This window comes from Neurospora hispaniola, assembly GCF_033458365.1.
Source record: "Neurospora hispaniola strain FGSC 10403 chromosome Unknown B0T23scaffold_7, whole genome shotgun sequence".
NCBI lineage: Eukaryota > Fungi > Ascomycota > Sordariomycetes > Sordariales > Sordariaceae > Neurospora > Neurospora hispaniola.
Genome location: NW_026944412.1, coordinates 2,473,793 through 2,491,425, shown reverse-complemented (window position 1 = coordinate 2,491,425; position 17,633 = coordinate 2,473,793). Strand labels below are relative to the sequence as shown.

Sequence of the window (17,633 nt, the reverse complement as noted above, 5' to 3'; positions counted from 1 at the left end):
TGGTGATCTAGGAGGGAAAAGAGGAAGGGAGCAACCGAAAAGAAACAGAATCCGGCTGGCAGGTAGGGTTGGAAAGTTGTGGTTTGCCTGGTTATGCTGAGACGGATGGGATGTGCTTCTGCCACTGATAGAGGTTGCCTCTCCTGTACTAACAGAAAGGGTCAACTGCAAAAATAGGCAGTACTTACAAAGAGCCGTGATTATCCAGCAGCCGAGTATCGGGAACAGTTTATCCTTCAACGTGTTGCCGAGTTGGAGGATGTCATCAGCAAGTTTCCGGATTGGGCAAACCGGGGTAACCACTATAAAGGCCATGACCCCCAAATTCACCCCCAACTTTACCCCAAACTTCCAAGCCGAAATCCCGACTCAACCAGTTTGGATGTTATGCATCTCTTTTAGCCTAATGCTGACCCAGTACGTACCTAGCGGGATACTTTCCTTGAAGAGGAACTACCCCAGCTGCTAATTAGTTTCCCGTCCAAGACCATGGAGAAAGGGGAAGTCATCTGGTTAAACATCACTTCGTGGCTCAAGCCTTTTGAATATTTAGGCGGGGGTGGGGGTGCCGAGGAGGAGGTGGTGGAGGCGGAGGAGCGGCTTATAGCCAGGTTTCGGTGTAAGACCGGTGGATCACGCCATGTTGATGTTCAAAACGTTCTGTTCGGCTTACAGGAAAACGAAAATGACGTTCTCGCCGTGGGGAAAGGTTGGCTTTCCCTCAAGTATGGGGAATCGAATTTCCGCAAAAGAGGGACCGTTGCTTAGACGACAAACTCGCCATACTCAGCTTCACGGGATACATCGAATCTGACTGGGTCTTACACTTGCACAGTGACTCCCCTACCTAACGACGACTCAACGCTCACTCATCACTGTTCACTTACTGGGACTTTGTCCATTCACCGAGTCGAACCCACAACATCATGTCAGACACCAAGCAACCTGTGGCCTTCATCGGCCTCGGGGCCATGGGCTTCGGCATGGCCACTCACCTCATCAAGCAAGGCTACCCTGTAACCGGCTTTGACGTCTGGCCCCCAACCCTAGAGAAGTTCACCTCCGCCGGCGGTCTCACAGCGTCCACACCAGCATCCGCCGTGGCCGACAAGCCACTCTGTGTCTGCATGGTAGCCACTGCGCAACAAGCCCAATCTGTGCTCATCGACGGGCCGGACGCCGCCGCTCCAGCTCTGCCCCAAGGGGCGGTCCTCCTCCTCTGCTCCACCGTCCCCTGTGACTATGTTCAATCTCTTGCGAAGCAGCTCTCCGCCATTGGCCGTCCGGACATCCATCTGATCGACTGCCCTGTCTCTGGCGGTGCCGCCCGCGCCGCCGACGGTACCCTTTCCATCATGGCGGGCGTGCCGTCTGAGAAGGCCCTGGGCAAATCCAAGCCGCTGCTGGAAGAGCTTGCCGATCCAGCCAAGTTGTACATTGTCCAAGGCGGCATCGGCGCCGGCAGCAACATGAAAATGGTGCACCAGGTGCTTGCGGCTGTGCAAATCCTCGCAGCGAGCGAGGCCATGGGGTTGGCCACTCATTTGGGACTGGACTTGGCAAGAACGAACGAGGCCGTGCTCGAATCGGACGCGTGGAACTGGATGTTTGAACACCGGACGCCGAGGATGTTGACGGGCTATCAGCCCATTGCGAGTGCGACGGTGATTATCGTCAAGGACACAAGCATCATCACTGCCGAGGCCAGGAGGAGCGGATTCCCCACGCTGATGACGAGCGTGGCCGAGCAGGTGTATTTTACTGCCGTAGGAAGGGGGTACGGAGCGGACGACGACAGTGGGCTGGTAAGGCTGTATGCAGAAGGCAAGGGCAAGGTTGGACCGGTTCAAGGAACTGCTGCGAGTGGCGAGGAGAAGCTAGCACTGGTGATCGGACTCTTGAAGGGGATATTGCTCTGCTCGGCGGCGGAGGCCCTGGCTTTCGCTGATAAGGTTGGGCTGGACCTCGATCAGGTGTTTGATCTGTGTATCAACGCGGCCGGAGGAAGTCAGATGCTGAAGAAGCATGGGCCCAGTATCATCAAGGCTTTCCGGGAGGGCACGGCGAGGCAGGGATGGGCTGCTGCCGAAAGCGAGACAAGTCTCAAGGAGATTGCCGATGGTCTTTCTGCGGCTGTTGAGGAGGCTCAAAGACTCAAGGCGCCCGTTTTCTTGGGCAGCCAGGCGTTGAATGTCGTCCGGGTTGCGCTGCAGTCGAGCCCAGATGGAGTTGCGGCGGGGGCTGTTGTGAAGGTGTGGAACTCGACAAGCATTTGAGGTATGTAGAGAGTTTGTTTGTCGGTTGTACCCAGTTATCGTAGTAAAGTCGAAACGTGTTGCTCCAACTGCCCGTTTTGTGACTATCAAAGCCGGTCGTCGTCATCAGCCTTGCCGTCTTCAGTCCCGTCTCGATTTTTCTCCTGTGCTCTGTAAGGCCAATCCTTCATCTTCGTATCCTAATATCGATGGTCACAAGTTGTTCATGTTCACCCTTCTCAGCCGGGTACGATCCGGTCAGAGCAACGTTAAATAATGTTTTTGCCAATTTTGGTGTTGAAAGGTGGAAGTGAAGGAAGCTTGATTCCATTTTGTTGACACCCGACTTCCTCTTTTTGACTGCTGTGACGGTTTCCTTGCAGGCGGAGTTTAGGGGGGGGAGGGGGGTTTGCGCCCCAAATCCACAGCGGCATCTGCCACTGAGCGAGCCACTGTAGCCACCCGACTACCTGTGCAGCCACTCCCCGCACTCCCCGCAACAGGGCAACCTAATGCTCAGCGCCTCCCTCCATGCCCGCCTTCTCCTCACGGGAATTCGCGTCTTGGTCACTTACGCTAACAGCCATTTCTCTCTCAACGCGTAAAGCTTCCAGGAGCGCGACCAGAATTCCAACAACCCAACCCAAGAGCGGCGCCTTTGGTTGACTCCCACTTCAAAGTTTGAAGAAAGAAATCTCCTGTACAAGTCAAAGTTAATTTGAGCTGATTTACGCAAAGATGGAGAAAGCGTTCCGCCCTCACTTCTTCAACCACGGGAAGCCAGATGTAAGTCATCCAACTGCATCCCACATCCAAACAAAAGTCGAGGCCAGCTTGAATCCTGCTGACTTACTTGTCTTTGATAAACTAGGCCAACCCAAAAGAGAAAAAGAATTGCCACTGGTGCCAGATCCGATCCTTCGCAACCCATGCGCAGCTGCCCATCTCCATCGTCAACCGCGAAGACGACGCCTTTCTCAACCCCAACTTCCGTTTTATCGACCACTCCATCATAGGCAAAAACGTTCCCGTGGCCGACCAGTCTTTCCGAGTAGGCTGCTCCTGCGCTAGCGATGAAGAGTGCATGTACTCGACATGTCAGTGTCTCGACGAGATGGCGCCAGATAGCGACGAGGAAGCTGATCCCTACACCCGGAAGAAGCGATTTGCCTACTACTCTCAAGGAGCGAAAAAGGGACTATTGCGTGATAGGGTCTTGCAATCCCAGGAGCCCATCTACGAGTGCCACCAAGGTTGCGCCTGTTCCAAGGACTGCCCAAACCGGGTGGTAGAGCGTGGCCGGACCGTGCCCTTACAGATCTTTAGAACCAAAGACAGGGGCTGGGGCGTCAAATGTCCCGTCAATATCAAGAGGGGGCAGTTCGTGGACCGGTACTTGGGCGAAATCATTACCAGCGAGGAGGCCGACCGGCGACGAGCTGAATCGACCATTGCTAGACGAAAGGATGTCTACTTGTTTGCCCTCGACAAGTTTTCCGATCCGGATTCACTAGACCCCTTGCTGGCCGGACAGCCGCTAGAGGTTGACGGCGAGTATATGAGTGGCCCTACCAGGTTCATCAACCACAGCTGCGACCCCAATATGGCCATCTTTGCGCGGGTGGGCGATCACGCTGACAAGCATATTCACGACCTTGCCCTGTTCGCCATCAAGGATATCCCCAAGGGGACCGAGTTGACATTCGACTATGTCAACGGATTGACAGGGCTCGAAAGCGACGCGCATGACCCATCAAAGATCTCGGAGATGACCAAATGTCTCTGCGGAACTGCCAAGTGCAGAGGCTATCTGTGGTAAAGGGGGAACATGTTAACTCACAAAAACCCTGTGGTGTCGCCAAAGATCACTTGACGATGCGTTCCCCGCAAACCCATATTTTATCCGGTGGCCTGACTTGCCGTTCGTATGCCCTAGACTACCACTTGCAGAGCTAATGCAACCGTTGCAGTGAGGCGACTGCAACACCAAGCATCCGTCGCTCTAGAGAACTTGTGTAAGTCGGCGTGATCAAGTCTGTACCTCAACAGCGCCCTGTAGACATCGTGCGGGACACGGCAATACTGGTCTTTTTACTGCGCCCTACACTAATCGTTGGGCTGAGCCATATTTGTAATGAATGGATGATGCTCAACTCGGGTGCGCTGCTAGGACGACTCAGCCTTCCTGTCGATGCAGGAAAAGACGGATTGAGTTAAGGGGGTCTGCGCCATCTACACTAGATCGGTAGTCAGATCAGGGAATTGGAGGCGGATGAAGGGGAGGGAGCTCGGGCTCTTAGGTAACGACCGAGCTTCCCCCCTGGCTAGGTTGCCATGATCTTACCGGGCCGACAGTGTAACGGGGCGGGATCGCATCACAATGACAAAGTCCCCCCTCAAACGTCATGCTCTCATGTCATGAACTTGTTTGTCTTGAGGCTCTTATCTGTGGTCGTCATGAAGTTTATTAGTCCTGGTCTAGTGCATTCATGAATCTATCCATCTCCCCGCTCCTTACCCCGACATCGCAAAGGGATGGTAGAAATCTAGAATTCCAATCTTCTCCAATTTCCATTAACGCCTCCCAATATTACGAAAGCTTGAACTTGTTCAACCAGTCAACGGCCGAGGTACAACCTCAGACATCGCCAACCACCAACCACCATCCCCGGCCACTTCAAGGGTGTGAAACGAAGCCCTCTTCACCGCGACATCGCCCAGAAACGCCTTATGTAGTGTAGCAAGGACTTATGGTAGCAGCCCCAGACTTGGCCGGACCACGCTAGCAGGCCGCGCATCAGCAACTTTAGTCAGGGACGGGGACCCCTACAGTGCATATGTAAACCCCACGCAACAGATCTGCCTGCGGGGGTTCACCTTAGCATCAAACACACCACAAGTGCCTGCCTGCCGAGAGCGAGACGTGCAGCATCGGAGGAGCTTTTCAACGGGCGAACAGGGGGAGCTTTGCCAGAGTCGAAGCTCATCTTCCGACAGTTCAAAAGGAAAGGGGAGAAAAAGTCGTCAACTTGAAAACTATACGTCGACTTTGGCACCACGTTCAACCTTACCTTTGTTGCCTCATTTTGTTCGCCCTTGAAATATCCAGCGAGGCTCCCGATCTCGAACATAAGGGGCCAAGGGCAGATCCGAAGGTAACTGGCCGAGACCCGACAAGTAAGACATTCGAGAAGGACGGGACGGGACGATACTGCGCCCATTCAGGGGAAACATCCACTCCCGGCACTGCCTGGTGCATACCGCCTCGTGCTTATTTATCCATTGTTTCAACCGGCGCAAAACTCTCAAACGGCCTACTGCGCGTTGCGAAACGACAACATTCGCTGGCGCCTTCAAGGCCAATCGCCGGCTCGGGCCGTCATGAACTGGCTATCCCGGCGGCTGGTATAACCCGAGCGAGCGGTGGCACTTAGGCAGGAGAGTGAAAACGGTTAAAGGTTGTTGAAGGGTCTGGTCAGTCAGGCAAAGACAAAGAAAGAAAAAGGGGGGAAAGGTAAACAAAGTTAATTCAGATATCCAATATCCGAAACAGAGAGAGAGAGGAAGAGAAAGAAGTGAACATTGTTGGATTTAGCGGCGTATCCGGTTCATCCATCCAGTCTCAAACGGTAAAAAAAGAAAGAAAATGGTGTGTATCACGACTATCTACCTACCTATCCTACCTATTAATCCAATCCAATCTCCACTGTTATCCCAACATCTTTATTCAAAAGTTTCTAACTCGTACTTCTGTCTCTTCCTTTTTGATTTGTGTAGGGTTGCTGCATATCCAGGTCCTCCGAGGAGGAGGGCGTAATAGCCCCATACCCAGCCGGCAGCCGCACCTCTAGGATTTCAGGTTCTTCCCGAGCAATCAACCGCCGTGAGTTAGATGCTGGAGGCTCGCCAGCTCCCACAACAGCAGCTGGAACACCAGCAGGGTCACAACTCCGCGGCATAGGAGGCGGTTCGTCAGTAACCAGTGATGATCGACAACCCCTTACTTCTCACCCTCCTTCAGGGGCAACAACATTCTCTCACCAACCACGACAAGAACAACAAGAACAACAGCAACCAGGTGAACAACGAGAACAACGACGACGGAGTCATCGTCGCCGTTCTTCTCAGCATCGTGGTGACCGTGGAGATGATCGTGGAGATCGAGACCGAGGCCGCCGCCGCCACTCCCGAAACCTCTCCCAACATATTAACAAACCCCTAAAGCGGCACGAGTGGACAAGTGATGGCACAGTATGGACGCGCGCAGCTTTGGACCGCGAGCGGACCGAGTTCTTTGATACTAGAGTCACGGGCAGGCAGGAGGTGTGGCTGGCCATTCACGCCGCGCTGGAGATTTTGTGGCATCAGGAGCAGGTGGATGCGGCTGCGGCTGCGCAGCATGGTGATGGAACGCTTGCGGCACCAAGTGACTACGAAGGCGAAGAAGGCCAAGGTGAAGGACGTGGCAGCGGTGCAGAGGAGGAGGAGGAGGAGGACGACGACGACAACGGCAGGGAAATAGCCCTAGCAACCGCTCAAACCATCCTCAACGCCGCCGAGATCACGCTTCCCACCGGCAACTTGGCACAGGGAGGAGCGTACGATTTACTAGGAAATCATTACTCGCTCCCGGAACACATTGTTTCAGATCCTACGAATATTTCGACGAGTCGACCATCTTCCTCCATGGAAGCCGATGAAGATGAGGAAGGATACGCGAATACAGATACCAAGGGTGCTGTGTCAGTAGCCAATGAAGAAGTTACCGAGGGCGCCAGCCAGGAGGCTTTGGAAAATGGTGGTGATGAGGTCTGCTCCTCCTCCGAGCGTCATCACAGGGGGAAGAAAGGCAAAACGGTGGTGAATGTCAAAGATTTGATCACTGTCAGGGTGAGGTTGAGTGATGGGAGCAGGGATGTTATTGTGCAAGTCGACAGAGGGGATTCGGTACGGGTTCTTGGGAGGAAGGTTGCTGAGAACGCAAAGGTACGATTTCTTTCCTTCTTTTCTTTGCTACCTCTATGCGGCACAACAGCTAACAGGCTCTTTTTTCTTTTTGTGTTTGCTACAGCTCTCCTCAGACAAAAAGATCCGCATAGCCTACATGGGCAAGGTCCTCAAAGAAACATCCACCCTCCCTGACCAAGGCTGGAAACAAGGAACCATTGTCAATGCCCTGGTTTTCAATCGGTAGCCACATTGTGAACCAGCGGAGTTTGACAGAATGATTTCCGCCATAACCAATCCACCTCCGTCTCCCCCCTCCAGAAGCAGGAGAGAACACCGACATCCCGCGGCGAATACGGCCACGGCTAGTTCCAGTCGACAACAGCCTCCTCCGCAGCAGCAGCAGCAGCAACAAGTCGCTTTTGACCGTTTTCTATCGCTACAGCTGTGGCGAGTCAATACGATGCCTCAGTAAAGAGGGCACAGTAGGGGGCGTATGGGGTTGCTGACTGGCATCTTCTGGCTGGTCCTTCCTCACTCCTCACATTCCAAGACAACTAACCGACCCCAAAACACTGCGCCGGCGCCGAAGAGCGCAACGGCGACAGCACCGCCAATCCATGAGCGCCGAGTCATTCCAACATTTCAACAAGAATACCTACCTACCTATCTATACCTTAATGTCACGACACCCTTCAACCACATAAATAAACCGGCCCCGCTTTAACGAGAACGGCCGCGTTCCGGGCACCACCCCGTCTACATCATATCACATGTGATAATATTCATCACCTTCCTTTTAAGAACGAATATGATACCATTTCCCTATTTTGCATCAACAGGACACCTGGGAGGACATCTTCAAAGACTTTTTTCATATGTCATGGTTAATGGCGGAGACAAATCCACGTCATATACCGCATACGATACCTTACTTATACCCCCTTTTTTTTTTTTTCTTCACCTACCTACGTACTGCTAATGTTAGTTTTTTTCGTCATAATTCGCAATCAGGCAGGCAGGCAGCACATGGCCTATGCAATTACCTTCTACTTTTCACTTTTACTACTGTTTAATTTTTACTTTTGTACCCAAGTTTGTGCTGGGGGGAAGGGTCGTATGGCATAATTATGCCATGGAGAAAGGGATGGATAAGAGACCGCAGGAAATGGAGGGAATGAGTGATGGAATGAACGGTGGACGAAGTTATGGGTAACTATATATGAATGAGAATAATGCGCATTTTTGCTCGAGCTTGTCTTAGAAGTCCACTGACTGATGACTGACGATGGCATTAATCACACCTGGCTGCTTTTCCATCAAGAATTGATTCTGCGTCTGTATCTGATTTTTTCATCTAGATAGCTCATCCTGCTTTTGGGTTCATCCTCTGCTTTTGTCTTCCTCATCCATCACACGATATGTCGAAAACCTTTTACATTTTTGCCATTAATCGGAGCAGAAAAAAAGAGAGTGACATGAGTCTCGCCGGATCTCTCACAAGCATCAACTAGTGGAAATGTAACAAAGACTATGATAACAACGACTGAAAATACCACAAGGGTGAAAAGAATATCAAGTGATGAATTAATCGCTATACAACCCTCCCAATCACCCCATACATCATCATTTTCATCTCATCTAGCCCGAGAGAAAATCTGTTCAAGCGGCAGAACCAATCTTGTTCAATGCCTTGAGGGAGCCAAGACTGAGGGCCAACCCTTGCGATCTGCTGCGTATCCTCAAGAAACCAGTAATGGGTCCGTCTTCGCCTTCCTTTTCGATGCTCAAGTTTGCTAGAGCGTCCTCGCCTGATAAGAAAAGGAAAGTTAGCGATGCTATTTCCGAAAGTGCTACGCGAATGACGAGAAATCTTACCGAAAACGCTTCTTGCGTAAAGGTTGGCGCTCAAGAACTGGCAATCACCCTTAAGACTGGCCTCTGGTGTCAAGCAGTTCATATTTGTGGACGCCATAAGCAGGTCCAGGAACTCACGTAGGCTCTTCGCCTTGCTGTTGATGTTGACCTTGTTCTCCCACTCAAACTCGGTCCACATGGTGCGGAACTGGGTCTCAGTGCAAGTGGCCGGTTGGATGTAATCCATGATATCGACGTGCAAGTCGTTCAGAATGACCACGTGGGTATCAGTGGAGTGAGCACCCTCATACACAACGTTGCCAAAAATGACACCAGTATCTGTGGAGGAGACCTTGATGGTGCACTGAACGTTGTGGAAGTCGTGGGGTCCCAGATTCTGGCTTGTCGGCTTCTCCACAACCTTGAGGTCACCGAGAGTCGCGAACTCGACGGTAAGGTTCTGGAGGGTCTCAGTTGTTTGGTTGACAAGTAGTACGTCTAGTACAATGTCGAACTGGTGGACCTTGACATAGGCCTCAGCATAAACAGGGTCGGAGAAACCGGTAAGCTGGACAACGCGGCTAAGCTTGCCAGATAGGTCCTCAGCCGAGCTGTTGTCTCCACCAGTGGCACGCTCGAGATCGGCATCGAAAGCATCAGCCCCATCAGTGGCATTCTTCTTGGATAGCTGGCGGATTTGATAAACATCGTCCACCTGAGTGGCCGTCTTTGCCTTTTGGTGGGCCTCTTTTGCTGCGCGCTTCTTCTCCTCAACCTGGACCATCGCCCTGAACGCCTTCCTGGTATCCTCGAGATAAACGGTCTCCAACTCCTTGTGCGCGGTGAACTCGGCAAGGGAGCGCACACAGCTCATGATACGATCCACCGAATCTTCATCAATAGGGGCCTTGACGAACTGCGACTGACCAACACGAATGACGGAGATCATGATGAGCATAGCCTCAGCGCGGAGGGCGTTCGTGCGAGCCTTTTCAGAGGAGATCTCGGCATGACGCATGACAAGCTTGGTAAGGGTCGAGGCGAGAACAGTGGCAAGGTAGTAATCGCCGTCAAGGATAAGTTGCCTGAGAGGGGGCTTCGACGAAGCCTTGACAGCCTCAAGGCGTGCAGCAGCTGTAGACTGGCTGGTAAGGGCAGTCTCGGTAGCGTATGTGCCATCAGCAAGGACCTTGCGTGAGCCAGTCGGCGCTGCTCTTGAGCCATTGACCTGCTCCTTCTCCTTCTCCTCGGCATCGCCATCAACATTATCCAGCAACCGTTGCTCGGATGCCAAGATCGGGATCTCACCCAGGCTTGCCCGAATTCTCTTCCATGCGTCCCTGATATCCTTCTCCTCAAGCGAGTACTCGCCGATAATCCAGAGGATACCGCGGTAGATCTTACCGGCGCGGACTTCACTCAGAGTATCTACGAGTCTCGCAATGATTGCTGGCCTGAGCTGAGGGAACTTCTCGACGACCTCCTTGACAAAGTTAATAACATCAACGGCGGAGTTGTTGTTAAAATCGGCAATAAAGTCCATGAGCAAGCCGACGACGCTAGCGGCGACTTCGGAGAACTTGATAGCGCATTGATGGATGGAGTGGATAAGAAGCTGGCGGTACTCGTTGTTCTTCTCGTACTCCTGGTCAACCGTCTTGGACAGCTCCTTCTTGAGCAAAAGCACGACTTCCTCCACGTTCTTGCTGGAGACCATCTCCAAAGCAATCTCGAGACCCTTCCTCCGCACATCGATATCCGTGCTAGAGAGAACGCGCAACACCTCCATGGTCAGGTCGTCCAGGACGCCGGGGTTCTTTTGGCGGAGTTGATCGACACGGTCCAGAACGATAAGCTTGACATTGTTATCCGCCTCCTTGATCGCAAGCTCAATGAACTTGCTGGCAGCAGCCTTGACAGCGACAGGGTTGTTGGTGAGAGCCGTCAACGACGAGGCCGCTTCGTAGATAACGGTCGAGGCACTAGCTTCCAAAAGGTCAAAAATGAGACGGAGGTAGCGCGCCTTGTTCTGGGTGTTGACAACAGCATCTTTCCTGATGAACTCCAACTCGGCCAACTGCAAAAGCTCATCTGCGTTGGGAATACCGTCAAAGACGGTGCTGAGATAGAGAAGAGCCTTGTCGTGGTCGATGCTGGCAAGGGCGGCGAAGCCATTCCGCTTGCAAGTTGGGTCGCTTTCGCCTTCGAGGAACGTGGAGATCAAGTCCGCAGCATCGGGAATAAGCGACGGGGAGTGCTGGTAAATGGAAGCGACAGCAAAGACGGCGTTCTTTCGGACATAGGCATGGCGATGTTCGAGACAGCCCCGGGCTGAGGAGAGCAAAGGCTCGAGAAGTTCGGCCTCCCGCAGCTTGCACAGGAAGCGCAGCGTGTTGCCTCGAATGTACTCGTTCGGGTGTTGCAAGTCGTTTCGGATGCCGTTACTGCGAGGCAATGGCTGGTCAGCTTGGAGGGGCCAGCACGCCCAGACGGACACGGAATGCCTTACCATACTAGGATGAACTCCTGCTTGAGCTTCCCTTGGGCATCAAGCTTGGGGCAGATCTCATAGTAGAAGTATAGAAGCTTCTTCAGGGGCTTGGATTTAGAAGGCATTACGAATCGGATAATGTGCATGAGCAATTGGGGCATGGGATCGCCGTTGAGCATGATGGTAAGAATGCGCTTCATGGTCTCGATCTTGGTCTCGTCGGTGCCCTTTTCGAGCTGCGTCTTGAGCTCCTGCACGGTTGGGGTGCCGTCGACGGCATTGTCCTTGACCAAGCTGTACGCATTTTCGAGGAACGACATGTTGGAGAGCTGGCGGCGGCCGGGCCGTCTTTGAGATTAAAGTTGAGATTGAATTTGGTAGAAAGTAGCTGGCCGGGCGTCCTGAAGAGGAGTCGGGGATCGGAATTAGAGAGGGGCGGGTGTGGTAAGGTGTTGTTTGACCCGTTGTAGATTGCGTGGTGCTAGTAAATGGATGGACTGAGTGGCTGCCTCGAGCTCCTGAAGAGTGACGATGAGCTGGCCTTGGTGCTGGATGTGGTTTCCTCCCCCTGGACTGACAGGGTCGTGGTTGGCCGAAAATCAAGAGACGGCTGCGCAATGAAAGGGTTGTCTGGAGTGCGCCGGCGAGGTGAGAGAGCGGAGCATCACCTGTGCTTGTTGTTGAAGTCTGGAAGAGCCAGCGTGGATAGGACGGTCAATTCTATCGAGAGACGGCCCCTGGGAGATGTGGCATTCTGGCCGGCCGCAACAGCACACGGCGAAGCACGGACCCCCGACACCCTTACGGCCTCACCAAGCCTCCATCTCCTGGCCGAGTCTGCCATCTGCCAGCCTGTCAAAACAGCCGAAGGATCACGTGTCGATGCTGACTACCAGCTGCCAGACAGGCTCGTGAACCCGTTATCAGCCTGGAGCCCAAACAAAGCCCCTGGGCCAAGCTGGGGTCAAGTGTGGGGCCGTATGCCCCGCCAATGTCACTGGAGCGTGGCCGCGCGGGCGCGACTTTCAAGGTTGTCCATCCAAAAGCGACAGGAACCAAGCCGCTGGCTGCATCTTTGCTTCTTGTCTTGCAAAGCCTACTACTGACAGAAGCAACAAACAGCCATGTCAGCCGCCAACGAACCCTTCTATCTGCGCTACTAGTTTGTACACCCCTACGGGATTTGATTCACACATTGAAAACACCATGCTAACAGCCGACTTAGCTCTGGCCATTCGGGCCGCTTCGGCCACGAGTTCCTAGGTGTGTTCAGCCATTGGCGCCTCGAGACGCAAGCCCCCACGTTTCCACGACCACGATGCTAAACTACCGCCATTTGACTACAGAGTTCGACTTTCGCGTCCTCGGCGACGGACGTAGCGCCACTGCCCGATATGCCAACAACTCCAACTACCGTAACGACAGTCTGATCAGGAAAGAGAGTAGGAAACACTGTTTAGCCGGCCGTGGATATCCATATACTGACGAGGGTCTCTTCTAGTGTGCGTCAGCTCTCTGGTCATTGACGAGATCAAGCGCATCATCAAGGACAGCGAGATTATGAAGTACGACATCCTGTTCACCCTTTTATACAAACGACCGACTTGGAGCGGCTGCTGACAGGCCAACAGGGAAGACGACGAGAAATGGCCGACCAAGAACAAAGACGGAAAGCAGGAGTTGGAAATCCGGCTCGGGAACGACCACATTTCATTCGAGGTGCGTCATGCCAGTGTCGGAATCGATCTCTGCAAAATGTTCAGAGCTAATACGGGAGATAGACTGCCAAGATTGGATCGATCAACGATGTTACGGACTCGGCCGACCCAGAAGGCTTGCGCGTCTTCTACTACCTCGTTCAGGACCTCAAGGCGCTGGTGTTCAGTCTCATTGCCTTGCACTTCAAGATCAAGCCCATCTAATCTTCCGACACGAACGAATACCCCGAGTTTGATATCCTTACTCATCGAAAGGAGAGATTTTGTGGCATAATGCGGCGTTTTCTAAAGGCGTTTTTTTCTATCAATTAGCGGCGCAGATGGGTTTTTTAAAACTGGATTTAACATGGAAAATTTCGGGACTGGCACAATCGTATACATTATCGACCAGCCGCCCCACTGGCCCCCGAACCTAAGAGTCGTCATGGTTGCCTGTGTCAGCTATTGACGACGACCAACCAAGCAGTGTGAGGCAAGATATCCGATGCAGTTGCCAGGCGGAGACCGAGTGATGGAACACCGACATCTCATTACGAAGCACACCAAATGCATGCCGCTGTACGATTCGTACAACAAATTTGATTCGTACCTCTGTGTGAAGAGAGACCTGCCATGGCTAGTCTTGAATCACGATTGATCAAGTGACATAAGGTTGGGCTACCAACTTTATAGCAGTAACAAGGCCCGCACATGTCAAAGTCAGAAGTTAATCGATCCAACTCTCCGACTTTTGGCTCTTATTGGCGGTAGACCGGTTATGCTGTGTAACTTTTCGCTTGACGAGTAACGCGGGGCAGACTTTCCTTCCGAGACACATCCAATGCGAAATGGCTTCAATTTATGGTAAATCCAAGTAGTACAAAATGCTTCGTGAAACTCGATCCATCCTGGAGCCCTTCGTCGTCGACGGCCCTGGCATGTGCGACGGATCGGGAAGGGTCTCTCGAGATGGAAGTTACATCGGTGGGGCTACTGACGTGAAGGATCTCCACCGCGATAAGCTCTATCGAACCCCTGAAGCTTCCGTCGACACCGCCAAACTGCATGCCGTAGGACACCTCTTTGGCTCGGCAACGCTTCTCCCAATCCCGCACTGCAAAGTGGAAGTCAACATCAGCCCGCTTGGCAGCACGGCGTGTGGCAGCTGCATCGCATGCTGTACCTGTGTGTTGTTTTGGCGCCGAGAGGTACAATCGCAAGCGAGCGGCCCAAGAGGCGGGAGGCCGATACCGCCAGTCAGTTTTCATCTTTTGTCTGCCCATCAACCGCCCACCTACCCACCCTCATCAATTAAGGTTAAATGTGGAAAATGGGAGCGGACCTGGGGCCATTGTAGTGCCCACCAACAAGGCGGGCAGGAGTCCGTGGAGTTTTGCTAGACAGATACAACTTGACTGTTGACGGCAGAACGCCATCACTCGACCCAGAAAATCGTCATTCCCTTGCCCTCATCTTTCCTCTCCCGCGAATATTATAACCTAGCTGCATCTCATTGCTACCACACCTACCAAACTAGGTAGCTGTCCAGCAATATCTCTTCCCGCTTGTCACCTGCCACCTGGTTTCGCATCTCAGCACGTATTTTTTCTTGGACATTGCTACTTGGACATTTTCCTCCTTTGGGAGTTCGAAACCCCGCGGTTCTTGGGTTTTCACTTTTCTGGTGGTGATCGAGCCAATGAATTCGCAACAGCAGCGAACGCAAGTCAACTGCCGCCAATTTGCCAGCGCTTCTGTCGCCTCCTGCTTCTGGTTAACTGCTTCATCTTGCCTGTAAGACCTGTTCGTTCTTGCGATCTGAGTGGCGGACCGCTACACGTTGCATACCTACTACCTAACACACTCTCACTGAATGGCACCCCGGACCAGACTCCAGTCGTCTTGTAATCCACTTTAGCTGCACTGGACCCTGGGGTTCCTCCACTCAGACATCTCTCCCGCCATCAAGGTTGTTTGATGGTACTAGTGACGGTCAGGTCGCACTACAGTCATCCCGTCGCGACATTGGTTGGGCCCGAGAACATCTATCTTGTCGCTTGGTTCAAGCCTGGGATCTAACTACACCTACAAGCTCCCACATCGACATCCAGACGCTTCGGCTTTGCAACTTTCGCAATCACATCTCTCGCTCAGATCCTTGGTCTGACTCCTTCCTTGTCGTCCCCACCTGCCGCTGTCATCGACATTCCATCCCACTGCATCGTCGCAAAAGCCCTTACTCCACCCGCAACACCGAGACGCAGGACAGCCAGACACGCCTGCCGACGCATCGCATCCGTCCTGCCATCAGCACAGCAGTCTACGTCGCAGTAGATCTTGGACGCCAGATCAGAGTGATATCGAACCGATTCACAAAAGCCCAACATGCCTAGGGTTGTGCCTTTCAACGACGCAATCGATCCCCCATCTCCACGCCTTTACCCATTTTCATCATGTCCCGATACCGATGACTCCCAAATGCATTCGCAGTCACACCATCAGTATTTCTCACCACCCATGATACCCATGACAACAGCACCAAGCACGGCCGATGTTATCGAAGGAACGGGACCGGCCGTATTGTCCCCGGAGAGTCAATCGGAGGTGAACCGTGATGTGGATATGGATCATGGATCCGAACGCATGCGAGACGACCGCCGGGACGCAGATGAGGCCCACAAGCAGCGGCCCGAGATTAACGACGAAACTTCCGTGGCCGTTAGTGACCCCGCACGTTCTATCCATGTCGAACAACGTAACCGCACTATTACGGCGAACAGAGTGCCGACTAGCACGTCGAATATAAGGCCATTAAGGTCATATGGGGTGAGCGATGGACATAGGAATCGGAAACAAGGCGACGAGCTTCTTGCGCCGAACACTACAAGTCTTGGTGAAGTAGAAGAAGTCGACTTGACTGGCAATGACACACCTTGGATGCACGACTATGGACTCGCAGGGCTCAGCTACGAGTACTGCCAGACAAGATTGACACCGTCCACGCCGTCATCCTATCTTCGCCCAGGCAGTAAATTTTCGGGGATGCAAAAGTCGGAGAGATCACGTTATGACGTGGAGGTGGAAATCAAGCAGGTTGATCTCCGCGAGTCCTTCTTGTGCGGCTATCTGCGGATTCAGGGTACGTAGCGGGAGGAACCTCTTCTTGTGTTACAATAAAAAAGGCAAAAGTAAGGGGACGGAATTTGCTAACCGGCAGCCGCTTGTCTAGGTCTTACTGATACCCACCCGACATTGACGACATATTTTGAAGGCGAAATCATTGGCCCACATTATAGCTTCCTCACTCAACACCCACAATGGGGAGCAAACGACAGGATCGATATCTCGCATTGGAGCAAGTTTCTCGCGTTCAAACCTTACGCCAAGGTCGCTAAAAGGGGCGGCGTCCACATTAGGGATGTGGCACAGAAAGATAACATCTTCATGCGATGGAAGGAGCAGTTTCTGGTCCCGAACCACCGTGTTAAAGCCATCGACGGGGCTAGTTTTGAAGGCTTCTACTACATCTGCTTCAACCAGATCCACGGGAGAATTCAAGGAATCTACTTTCACAGCAAGAGCGAAAAGTAAGCCGTTACCACTGTCTGGTCAAAAGCATATGAGAGGGCTGCTGCTAATGTTGTGCGTTTAATCGCAGGTTCCAACAATTAGATCTGCATCACGTCGAAGACAAAGGGTGCTTTGGCGCAATGGAGTTTAGATGAGACGACGCAGGGACGTCACATCGGAAGGGCGGCAAAATTCCGCGGCCTTGACAGGGCTGAAATTCGACCCAGGCCCTCGGGAATATGGTCCTAGGGACATGATCCCAAGACATAATTAAGCCCAGACAAAAGGTGGTTTTGGGCGGGTAGGGTCGAATGAATACTCAAAAGAAGCGACCCAACAGTGAATGAGGGCCACTCACGAGCGATCCAGGTGGACGGTTGTCTTTTTTGGGGTTCACATCTGCATCAGTCGGCTTTTTTGTCTTCATACCGTCGCACGATGTCATTTGCTTCTTATGTTGCTGTTATTGCTTATCTGGTTTGGGATCGGGATCGGGGTCTGATACCAGTTGTTACTAATTTGACATGTTGTGGGTTTCTTTGAGGGGTATGAGCGCAGTCTATTTTGACGGACAACAAAGACGCTCGAGGGAGGACATTTACATACCACACACGCACGCATTGTTACAAGGAGTCAGCGAAGGGTCAAGGAAGTAACAAGGCCTGGGGTTTTAGTCCCATAAGCCATGATGAGGTTCTTCATCATTCATCAGGTGGAGGCATGGCGTATAAAGCGTAGAGTCAGCATGAACGGGAACCGAAGGTGGACGAATGCCAGTCAAAGCAGGATCCGCCATATCTCAGGTTGTCCGGTGCA

The 17,633-nt window shown here is 52.7% G+C and overlaps 5 protein-coding genes across 5 annotated transcripts; 4 read left to right on the top strand and 1 right to left on the bottom strand.

The window, feature by feature from the left end:
- Positions 1-926: 926 nt before the first annotated feature.
- Positions 927-4,074, top strand: B0T23DRAFT_323487 (SET domain-containing protein; the record flags this gene model as incomplete). The annotated part of the gene is made up of 4 exons (XM_062835361.1): positions 927-2,252; positions 2,286-2,399; positions 2,994-3,041; positions 3,127-4,074. The coding sequence occupies 4 exons, from the start codon at positions 927-929 to the stop codon at positions 4,072-4,074; spliced, it is 2,436 nt and encodes an 811-aa protein (XP_062690183.1).
- Positions 4,075-5,636: 1,562 nt separating this feature from the next.
- Positions 5,637-7,677, top strand: B0T23DRAFT_407232 (uncharacterized protein; the record flags this gene model as incomplete). Its single annotated transcript, XM_062839169.1, has 4 exons — positions 5,637-5,660; positions 6,060-7,241; positions 7,327-7,434; positions 7,588-7,677. 4 exons carry the CDS (start codon positions 5,637-5,639, stop codon positions 7,675-7,677), a joined length of 1,404 nt encoding a protein of 467 aa, XP_062690182.1.
- Positions 7,678-8,514: 837 nt separating this feature from the next.
- Positions 8,515-12,294, bottom strand: B0T23DRAFT_387206 (putative coatomer complex beta chain). The gene is made up of 3 exons (XM_062837672.1): positions 11,569-12,294; positions 9,081-11,503; positions 8,515-9,013 (listed from the first exon to the last, which is right to left on the bottom strand). Exons 1-3 carry the CDS (start codon positions 11,868-11,870, stop codon positions 8,865-8,867), a joined length of 2,874 nt encoding a protein of 957 aa, XP_062690181.1. The 5' UTR covers positions 11,871-12,294; the 3' UTR covers positions 8,515-8,864.
- Positions 12,295-12,674: 380 nt separating this feature from the next.
- On the top strand, positions 12,675-13,472 carry B0T23DRAFT_323055 (putative mago nashi protein; the record flags this gene model as incomplete). The annotated part of the gene is made up of 6 exons (XM_062835332.1): positions 12,675-12,712; positions 12,767-12,813; positions 12,897-12,992; positions 13,052-13,115; positions 13,182-13,269; positions 13,332-13,472. 6 exons carry the CDS (start codon positions 12,675-12,677, stop codon positions 13,470-13,472), a joined length of 474 nt encoding a protein of 157 aa, XP_062690180.1.
- A 1,922-nt stretch (positions 13,473-15,394) lies between these two features.
- B0T23DRAFT_221110 (vacuolar import and degradation protein-domain-containing protein) lies at positions 15,395-17,115 on the top strand. The gene is made up of 3 exons (XM_062833734.1): positions 15,395-16,386; positions 16,477-16,834; positions 16,906-17,115. Exons 1-3 carry the CDS (start codon positions 15,633-15,635, stop codon positions 16,970-16,972), a joined length of 1,179 nt encoding a protein of 392 aa, XP_062690179.1. The 5' UTR covers positions 15,395-15,632; the 3' UTR covers positions 16,973-17,115.
- Positions 17,116-17,633: the final 518 nt, after the last annotated feature.